General features: G+C 43.2%; 1 protein-coding gene across 1 annotated transcript; it reads right to left on the reverse strand.

Annotated features, from left to right (window-relative positions):
* Positions 1–233: 233 nt before the first annotated feature.
* On the reverse strand, positions 234–10,395 carry LOC109981070 (progesterone receptor). The gene is made up of 9 exons (XM_020629711.3): positions 9,184–10,395; positions 8,092–8,228; positions 7,737–7,853; positions 7,267–7,407; positions 6,950–7,156; positions 6,256–6,400; positions 4,338–4,468; positions 4,030–4,181; positions 234–1,361 (listed from the first exon to the last, which is right to left on the reverse strand). Exons 1-9 carry the CDS (start codon positions 9,975–9,977, stop codon positions 1,197–1,199), a joined length of 1,989 nt encoding a protein of 662 aa, XP_020485367.1. The 5' UTR covers positions 9,978–10,395; the 3' UTR covers positions 234–1,196.
* Positions 10,396–10,502: the final 107 nt, after the last annotated feature.

A 10,502-nucleotide genomic window follows, 5' to 3' on the forward strand; every position in this document is an offset into this window, starting at 1 on the left:
TATCCTCAGGGTGGGTAATGCAGCGGCAGAAAAGCCTTGTCCGTCTGCTGTTTTCTAAAGCATGTCTGTCCACTTGACTGCATTGCAGACTGAAATGAATGGAAAAAGAACAAGAACATGACTGTGTTTTCATTAGCATGCACTTAAACGCGATACCAAACTATTTATATGTGTGCTGTGACGCAGCACTGTGATTGCCCTTTCACTCGGCCCACATTACCCTCACACAGATACACACTCATGCGTCACTTTAATTACACGTTAATGCTGACAACATTGACACAAATTGGCAAAAAGTTGGCCGGGCCTTCAGCATCAAGCAAAGTTGTCAGAAAGCCACAATATAACACGTGATGATACACAACAGCACACTTTCAAAGAAGACTTTAAGAAACAGTAGAAAAGTTACACGGTATGAAATGTCAGCTCAGGAAAATTACTCTTGAAGAAGATTTAACACTCAGAAACAAGCAAAGTAAAAAAAAAAAATCATCCCCATGTTGTTTTTTTCTCTTCTTTTGTCCAAATATTTTCTACAGTGTCTGTGCCCTCTTGTCATCACACTATTAATAAATATACAATCTCATTTTGCATCTGAAGCCACTCGCATTTTTAAAAGTGTATTTTTTTTTTGTTGACGGTTCAAACTATAAGCCAAGTGTTATTTTTAATTGGACGATAACAGCGTTCAAAAATCAGTTTAAGTCGCCTGCAGGCGAGACAATGTCTTAGCATGCATTCCATAACGGTATATTAACTGTCAATCAACACATGCAGATGAGCTATGATGTGATCGTGTGATCTCTGAAAAACCTGTTTCCCTCACTAAGTTCTCCCTGTGAAATGAAGAGGTCTACATGTCAACTGGTTGACAGTCAATGGCTCATGTGGAGGAATGCATGCGCTTAAGTGTTTTTAATCAGAAGCATTGATGTGTGTGATACAGATTACAGGTATTACGAAGAACAGATAAGATGCAATAAGAATACAACGGACTGGAAGAATGAGCTGTATGCCCTGTGTAGAATTTCCCCTCCAAGAGCCCGACATTACCCTGTAGGTCAGAACGAGTTGAATAAATTCAGCTCGTAAAAAGCATAAAGCCTTTCCAGCCATTTTAGCTTAACAGGAAATGGCCAAAGGATTGGGCAACAGAGCTCAAGTGACAATAAAAGGACAATCACCCAAACTCCTCTCTAGGCCGTATTGTGGAAAAGGATGGGCCTGACCATGCCCGAGAGGATCTTGGGCACGTGAACGCTCACAATCTCTGAGATCATCTCGGGGAAGTTGACGCGTGTCTGCAGGGACTGGGCTTGGATGAACAGATCATAGGTGAACTGGTGTAACTTCCTCACAATCTGAGGATAAAAAGAGAGAGAGAGAGAGAGAGAGAGAGAGGCAGAGGTCATACAGAGGTCACAGGTAAACAAAGACGATACACACGTAAATGTGTATCGCATTGAAAGAAACGAGAACAAAGCCTGCAGATGAAAGCAAAAAATAACAAATGACAGTGAGGCCTGTCTCTTGACACAAGCTTTAAGGGGTGATTTAAAATGATGACATTCATTGTGGCGCTCTAAGCTCCCCAGACAGGATAAAGCTGAAGGGGTCTGAACGGCAATGTCTTGATCAAGTCGGGGTTTTCTGCCTTACGGGCCTTGCAAAGCAATCCCATGCTGCCCTCTAACTCATAAAGTATTAGAAGATCCGAGGTGTGAGGGGGACTCAGACAAAGCTGGGCCTTTAGGGTTAGATCCATGATGCAAGACTGGAGGGGGAATCTGCTGCAGTGCTAATGTCCCAAACACAGTCAGGATTCTTTTTTTCTTGGACATCTAATTGATTTTTAATCAATACCAATTCAAGTTCTACTTGTTTTAAGGAGCAAATGCAGCTGAACTACTCCCTCTAGTGGTCACATTAATGCAGAGAATCTTCAGTCATATAACACAGATAAATGTTTACCTATTGTCCTTATCTTTACAAAAACAAGTGGAGTCAGTTAAGTCTTACAGATAACAGTATCTGATGCCTTTGAAAACCTTGATGAAAAAACTCCTGACTAAAAGGTTCACACAGTACAGACAGGCATGTGTGTACGCTGTTCAGATTAAAAGGATGCTCTCAAAAGGAACTTTATTTCAGGTTTTGACGATTTAATTAATCTCAACTAAAAGCAAGAGGCTGATTAAATAGGATTGAGACCATAGATGATTTATACTCTGATTGTAAGCCTTTCATTTGTCATCAATCTGTACATGTAGTTGTGTTTTTATTCTACAGTTTCCAAATATCATTATTTTTGTTTTGATCAAGTTTAATGATCATTTGTTTCTAGCAAAGCAGATTTTTAATTTAGTCGATTCATAAGTTATCACCTCCAATAATTCTTGTAAGTTTTCCCCAGAACAAAATGTTTTTGTGTCATCAGCAAACAATACCAACTTCAATACCTTTGACCTTTGATATGTTTCATATGTCATTTCTATACGGAATAAACAATTTTGGGCCAACACTTAAAACGTTCTGCTTGAAAACAAAGTTTAAGTTTTCAAAGACAGTTGTTTAAATTATTTAAAGACAATAATGAAACACTGAAACCTATCTGACCACATCTTAAATATTAACTTAAACTTAAGTATTTCTTTAATAGTTTTCTACACATAAAGTTTAATGGTATTAGAGTTAAACACCTCATCACAACTAAGAACACAATCTTTCATGCGAGGGGTTTTTGGACCTAACCGTTTTGGGGACATTTTGAAGAAGAACTTTCCACTAGGGAGTTCTCTGAGAACTACATATTATGGGAACTTTTTTTCTGCCTGCATTCGCACCGCCATGGTTCCTACTCTGAAGCAGGAGCTAAACAGGTTCCTCTTAACGGGGTTCTTGAAACTCAAATAATTCATCGTTCCTGTGGTGCAGGATCAATAAAAAAGAAGGAGGGTTTCTAACAGTTCTTCGAGCTATGAAGAAGTTCCTGCTGTCCGATAAACGCCTATTTAAGATCACTGGGTAACACCAACCCTGTTTTATGTAAAACTTTTTACGTTCAACTCAATGTGTTACCATGGCTACAAAACAGTAACGGCCTTTGTGCTGCAAGGCTTGACTACACAGCACCAGTGGTTTGGAAACGATGGGGTTAACTGGCTGCAGAGATGGTCAACCATCCATAACTAACTGATGTTAGCCAATAAAATAAACACAAGTGAAACTTATTTACATGCTGGATCAAAGTTTTTTTCTCTGCTAGCTTTTATTTTCCCATGATTATTCTTAGGGGGGGTGAATGGGTTCTAGATCTCTACAGAGAAAAGTCAAACAAAATGAAGGAGGGATTGTTACATTCATGTGTGTGGAAGCTGCAAGGAAAAAAAACATGAGACACTTTTAAATGCATGTCTGATGTTGCTCAGTAGTATTTACTGAAACACTCCTTCTGCTGTGTTTCTTGTCCATACAGTAAGTTAGACTGGACATGCAGTCTGCAGATAATGATGCCGACTGACACTGGATATTGGGGGCTTTCTTTGCATCACTGACAATATGTGTCAACTCCCTATGAGGCTTTACAATCATCTGTCATGATGCAGGAGACCACTAGAGGGTGACTCTTACATTTATTTTCTCTCTCACGTACAGAAGAGATCAAACTGGATACAAACGACCCTTTAGTGTGTGCTTAACCTTAGCCGATGTGCGGGGGGGGGGGGGGGGGTTAAATCCTGGTTATCATTTATGAACAAAGTCTGTCTGTGACCTTACTGAAGGAGACTGATGCTTGGATTCTAAATGTCAAAACTTAAAGCCTTAATTGAAGGAGTTAATTAAGCAAATCTTGATTACGCCTACTTTCTGAGTAGGTTGAGACTCTTGCAAGGCAAACATAATGTTTGGTTTCTTGGGAAAGCAAACTGTGATCTCTATTATTTGCCGCTCCAGTAGCTTCTGTGACACTTACACATTTCAGTAATAAATTGCATGTTTTTATACGGGAGGCAGAACGGTGTCTATTACCGACTGGAGGTAATCCAGCAGCTGTGTGAGCTGAAACAGTCTCTGTGTACGGGTGGTCTCTCCTCGGTGACTGGCCAAGCGGTCCAGCTCCTTGATGTAGGAGGTCCGCAGTTCATCAAAACAACGCTGGCTCTTCAGGCCCTCCATTGGCACTGTGACCACAAAGCCAGAACACAACAATAATTTTCACACACTTTATCCATCCTGTTCAATTCTCGGAGGCACGGCCGCCCTCTATTGTAGTCATATTTTACTTTCTGAGTTTGACATTCAGCCTATTATTTCAGACATGATCCCAGCTGACTCACTGATGCTGAAGAGGACCAGGGCCTTCATGCAGAGGAACTCTTCCTGGGTGACCTTCAGCATGCAGAACCTCTGGGAGAGCAGCTTCATCCGCACACAGTGTTCATACATACTGGACACCTGCATCCGCTGGCTGTGAGGGAAAGAGAGACAGCGTTAGGAAGAAAAGAAGGAGCACAAGGTGGGAAGGAGGGAGAGGCTGGAAGCCAAGAGGAGGTCAGGACAAGAGATTCACAGGAAGACGGAAGACAATTAATGGATGCAGAAACGAGAGTGAAGGAACGAGGAAAAAGCAGTTGAGGTGAGAAAATATGAGTAAGATGGATAATGGAAAAAAGAGATTGACAGAGAGGCAAAGAAAAATGAGGGTCAGTAACAAGGGCAGGTGTCTCTATTACCATGCAGGTCAGAGCCAGCCCAGTAGAGTGACAGAGGTCTAATGCAGAACGAATGAGAGTTTTGCTAATGTTGCACAAAACGCAGAGTGAGAGCCTCTCTGAGAGCCTGTGGCTGGCTTTGGCATTCCGAGTAACACCCCGCCTTCAACACCGAAAACAATTTACTGATAAGAGGCTGTGGAATTGCTATTTATGTTCATCGTGTACCGTGATTTACTTTTCAAAGTCTGCGTTTAAGTTCTTCAAAGTACAAAGTGAAGGCAAAAAGACCAGAGCTGAACTGTCACTAAAAGTTTGACAGAGGCTGGACAAGGTTGTGCTGCCAATCCAAACTTGTAAGAGCAAGAGAAAACAAAACTGAAGAACCCAATGCTGATGCAGATTTGATAAAGGTTTCCTGAAGATGAATCAGAATAAATCATCTGAGTTGATCCCTCTGCGGCCATGCTTATAGAAGATGCAAAGGAAACATTAAGCACAGAACAGACTTGTCTGCTGTCTCGCCTCAAAAAGCAGACGACAGTCACTGTGTGATTCTGAAATCTTCTCTGTAGCTCATGTTCCCCCGTGTCCTTTCTTTCTAATCACGCTGACAGGTAAAATCTCACGATAGTTCAACAAAACCATATGTCAAAATGATTACTACAGATGTTAAGGCCCCCCCAAAAAAACACTTTCCTTAGTCTGATGAAGAGACTGTGCCAGACACCACAAACTTCTTTAAACTTTATGTGACCCATACTCTTATGTTAGAACTCTACAGAAGTATGCCTTTACGAAGAAGAGCTGCTGCGACAGCTACTTTGATAACGGATGTGACTCAGCTGATAGAGTTAGTCATCTCTCAAGCGGAAAGTCGAGTGTTTAATCCCCAGCTCCTGCAGCCACATGTCCGATGTGACCTTGGACAAGACACTTATCCCCAAGTTGTGTAAAAGCACTTTGAGTAGTCAGAAGACTAGAAAAGAGATTTATAAGATCAAGTCCATTTACCATTCACCATAATAAATTAATCATTTTAGGCATCTTTTAAACAGAAGTGTCAAACATTGGCTGTCTCAATCTTATCAAATGAGCGACGTGTTGCTTTCCTTTGTCATTTTGACAGTTAATGAGGACAGGACGTTCGAAAAAGTATGCAATTTGAAGACTTTGAAGACCTATTAGTTCTTAGTAATAGTAATGAGCTATTCACGCTTTAAAAAAAATAAAAATAAAGATTTATTTTTGGGCATTCAGTGCCTGTATTGTAGAGATAGGACAGTGGATAGAGTCTGAAATCAGGGAGAGAGAGAGAGTGGGGAATGACATGCAGGAAAGGAGCCAAAGGTCAGATTTGAACCCGGGCCGCCTGATTGGAGGACAACAGCCTCCATGCATGGAGCGCACGCTCTTACAACTGCGCCAACAGCGCCCCACTATTCCCGCTTCTTTTATAGATGAAAGATTGATATCAATCAGTGTTTAAAATAATCAGAAGATTAATCAGTAAAGAGAAATGGGATTATTTTTAGACACTTACTCATTGAAGACCAGGTCTGGAGCGAAGTACAGCATGGAGCTGTTGGTCAGTGTGTAGGACCTCCAGCCGAGAGCGAACACCATCACCCCCATCCATGACAACTGAATCAGGGACATCTGGTCATCCATGTGAAGGTCGCGGAATCCTAGAGACATGACAACATCAAATGTTGAGTAAATAAATGTGAGTTATTACTGATAACAACATGACTATCACAGCATGGAAACACTGCTGGCCATTATCAGCCTGTACACTGGCTTTAATGTGAACATACCCCCCTCTAGTGACTAATATTGGAACAGACTGGTTTCACTGGCATCGTATTTGCTGCTCTAATGGGAAGTGTTGCTGGCATACAATTCTTGCAAGTGCTTTTTATCTTGTGGGCATGAACTTGTGCCCAATGCTAGCAGGTAATATCAACTGTTCTTACTAGTTTTATAGCTCATCTGAATCACTGTGAGCTTTGGATTTGGTGATTTGCCTTTTACGGTGTCATTCACTGCCTTGCTCAACATAAGTTCCTTTCTACAGTATTTGTCTGGACAGGAGGTGCAAGCGGTAGTTGAAACATTGCACCTGAAAACCTGAAACAGCAGTCATATAAATTAGATGGACAAAGCCTTGGCAGAATCCCTGGCATGTAGGTTGGATTAGTTTGCAGTGTTTATGACCTTGGCCCTGACTAGTTTACCTGGTATTTCCTTGGCCCAGCGCACCACGGTAACCAGCTGTCTTTCCCCCAGCTCGTTGAGGCTGGTGAGCAAGGACGCAGCGCTGTCTGGCAGGGCATGGTCATGTCCTGCATTCACCACAGCCGGCTCTATGGCCTGCAAGACACTGAGCAGGGAGAGGCAGGAGCGCAAAGTAGGAGGGATGCCTAGAGTGAAAGCCTGGGATGCTGTGCAGGATAAACAGACAAGAATGGCAAGAGAAAGCATAAAATGAAAATGATATCACAATTTTCTTTGGCAAACTTTGTACTTGAGCGTAAGTGACAGTAATCCTCACATTGAGCCCTGGCAGCTACACTCCCAGGCTCCAACATGACGTCTTGTCTTCCGCCCCGTTCTCGTTCTCCAGGCCCCCAAGAAGTCTGAGCCTGTTCCTCCTCTCCATTTCTGCTCTGTCCGGCTCCCTTTAGCCTGCGACCTAGAATCCGCCGCAGACAATACAGACAAGTACGAGACAGGCAATAGGGTAACAGGAAGATAAGAAGGCTCCATTTCAAGTTGTTATGTCTGATCATTATACAAGTGACAGCTGGAACAAAGTAGGGAAAAGCTAAGGTGAAAATGTGTAAATGGGGCTCCTCACAAGTGCTCTTTTGGCCTTTACTAAAATGCATTTGTCACACTGTATTTAAGCTGGAACATCTAAATTGTTGGTTCTGATCCAACGAATGTGCAGACTACCTGACCCCAGTTTCCAAAAAACACTCCACACATTCTTTCCTTCACCTCTCATCTTCAGTTCCTCACCTTTGAGGCTCATCCCCGACATGAAGCATCTCTTCAAGCGGCACGAGGCGCAGTTCTTCCGACGCAGTTTGTCAATGGTGCAGTCGTTCCGGCTGGCACACAGGTGGTTCTGCTTACCTGGTGGTATACAATAAAGTCCTGAGGGATGAGGGAGCGACTTCAACAATGCCTAAGCTTCCACTCGTAGCAACGACATGTGGGCGTTTGCTGATAACAAATAACTCGCCCTCATGGAGCCAGGTCAGTGTGCTCTGTTTGCATGAGCCAGAGTGTGGGTGTAAGAAATTAAATAAGCGGATGGGAAACTGTGTGAGTGTGTGTGAGTGTGTGAGTGTGAGTGTGCGTGTGTACCCACCTGCAGCAGCCCTCTTGAAGAACACTTTGCAGCTGCCACAGGTGACTGCTCCATAGTGACAACCTGAGGCATCATCCCCGCACACCTGACACACTCTTCTGTCGGACAGGTACACACCTGGAAACAAATCCTCATGCCTGCACACACACACACACACACACACACACACACAAAGAGAAGCTGTTTTAAGGATTCACATGAGGGCACAGCTTGTACATTTTTAAAACCTGACAGCTAAAATTAAATTAAGACGGTCAAACAGATATGTAAAAATCCGACGAAGGTCGACAGGACTTTCTTTTGAGTCTGTGTTTGCACATTATTCAGTGAACTAAGTCCTTTAATCCATTCAAACTATAAAAAGAGATTTATCAATACTTTGATTAATATAATTTCAAGTCAAGGTTTAACAGAAATCTGTGATACAGATCTCTGGACTTAGTATTTCAGGATCTCTCCTTAAGCATCACAAAGTGGAAACAGACTGTTTTCTTTTCAGTCCGAGCGCAGAGCAACAGGTGCTGTATCTCTGGTTTTTATAGCGACACTGATATTTGTGGAGTTAGTCACAGCACAAAAAGGACATTGCTGAAAAGTTAGGGATAAGGTGAACTTTGATTTGGTAAAGCTGCACGTAGAAACACAACATGGCCAAGGCCAAGGAGAGCACGTGGTGGGTGCTGCAGGAGCTGAAGAATGATATCACAGTTAGACAACATAAAGTCACTGAAATGAACATCTAAACAATAATAACGTTAACTACGTTTGATTTATGTATGACGTCTTTGAGCAAATCCAGTGATGCTTTGCAGCCCTCTACAAAGATATCTGGATGAAGAGATGAAGTGCAGCGCTTCTATAAAGCATTAGGATGGATATAATAAAGCATCAAATTCATGACACTGTTTCCAGTAACAAAAATGACCTAATCAAACAATGCACAAACAATTGTACAGCTTGGCACATTGAACCACTGAAGCGTGGACACTGTGCAGTCCTCTTTTTATTTCTGTGTGGTAGTTCAGGACTTCCCTCCAGACCTGATGCCAATGAAAGCAAGTGAGAACATATCTTTGCAAAGAGCTTAATTACCTGAACGTGCGATCTGTGCAATTGATCCAGACTGACGGCTCTGTTTTAATGCTGGAAAAGTTGGCATGCCCTTGAGGGATCGCCCTTTGGTAACTTTCCACTTGACCGAACCCGTGTGCCGCTGCTGCTCGGGTGCCACCTTTACCACTCTGCTGCTCAGCCTTGTTGTACCAGACGCAGTGGCATTCATGCCGGGATCCAAAAGAGACCTGTTCACCATTACAGTATTTGCACAGCGAATTATGTCCATCAGATTCGCCTCTCTCTGGCTCGGGTCGTCCGCTATACTCGCACCACATTGTCTCTCTGTAGTGGTCTGGATTGGTGGCGTATGAAGAGTAGGATTTCAAAGGTAAGAGAGCCTCCTCCACCTGAGATGGCGCGGGCATCTCATTCAGCTGGTTTATAAACAAGTTTGATTCCTTGCAAACATATCTGGAGATCATCGAGCCATGCGTCATGGTGTGCGCGCTGTCCATTTCACCTGACCCGAGCAGCTCCATGCAGCTCACCTGCTGGATGCAATCCTCGTCCTCTCTCAGGTTTGTCTCATCCAGCAGCAGCAGCCTGCTGCCTTCTAGGTTCATGCTCGGAGCCGCCCCTAACTCCTGGACTCCTCGGGAACTATTTTTCTCTGCGGGCTCGAAGTCTGCGAAGGCGCTGCTGGAGCACTGATTCGTGTTGTTGAGAGGTGGAGAGACGGTATCCAAACCCAATGACACTGACACAGCCTTACTGAGCTCAGCACTACTCGGGCACGCACAGGGGTCCGCAGTATCAAACAGATCGTTCATAATGAAATAGTTTCCTCTAAAGCAGACAGGCGCGTCGTGTCGGTACGCTGGCTGCACTCAGACAACAAGACTTTCTAAGCAAGAAAACGCCTACCCTGCAAAACTCCGGTCATATGTCGCCGAGTCCGCGGAGAGGAAACTCAGAGCCCTCTCCTACGTAGGCAGTTACACGGAAGGGACGTCCCGTCGATGTGTTATATGGGTGAAGGGCTGTGAACTTTTGATAAAGTAACAGCTCTTTTTTTTAAAAAAACACCGGAGCAACAGGCTGTCTGCCTTCACTTGAAAAGTTTGGTTAGTAACCCAAAAGAAGGACTTTGAACTCTGGACGTGTTGGACGGTTTTCATTCTCAACGTAAACCCTAAATATTAACTTCTCAATGATCTCAAATGAAAACCAACCCACTGGAAGCAGCGCTGCGTCTGTGCCGTTACTTCAGTGCACATCCAGCCGCCAGTCTCGCGAGAATAATCAGCACTTAACAGCGATTTGATAATACGTAGGTTATAGCAATTATGTAAAAC

This window comes from Labrus bergylta, chromosome 9, assembly GCF_963930695.1.
Source record: "Labrus bergylta chromosome 9, fLabBer1.1, whole genome shotgun sequence".
In the NCBI taxonomy this organism is placed as follows: domain Eukaryota; kingdom Metazoa; phylum Chordata; class Actinopteri; order Labriformes; family Labridae; genus Labrus; species Labrus bergylta.

What these genes read in the sequence shown, in the direction of transcription:
- LOC109981070 (XM_020629711.3), bottom strand. Translation starts at nt 9,977, where the DNA reads ATGAACGATCTGTTTGATACTGCGGACCCCTGTGCGTGCCCGAGTAGT. An exon ending in CTTCAAGAGGGCTGCTGCAG is followed by an intron (nt 7,854 to 8,091) that starts GTGGGTACACAC and finishes GTATACCACCAG; the next exon opens with GTAAGCAGAACCACCTGTGT. An exon ending in TGTAGCTGCCAGGGCTCAAT is followed by an intron (nt 7,157 to 7,266) that starts GTGAGGATTACT and finishes TATCCTGCACAG; the next exon opens with CATCCCAGGCTTTCACTCTA.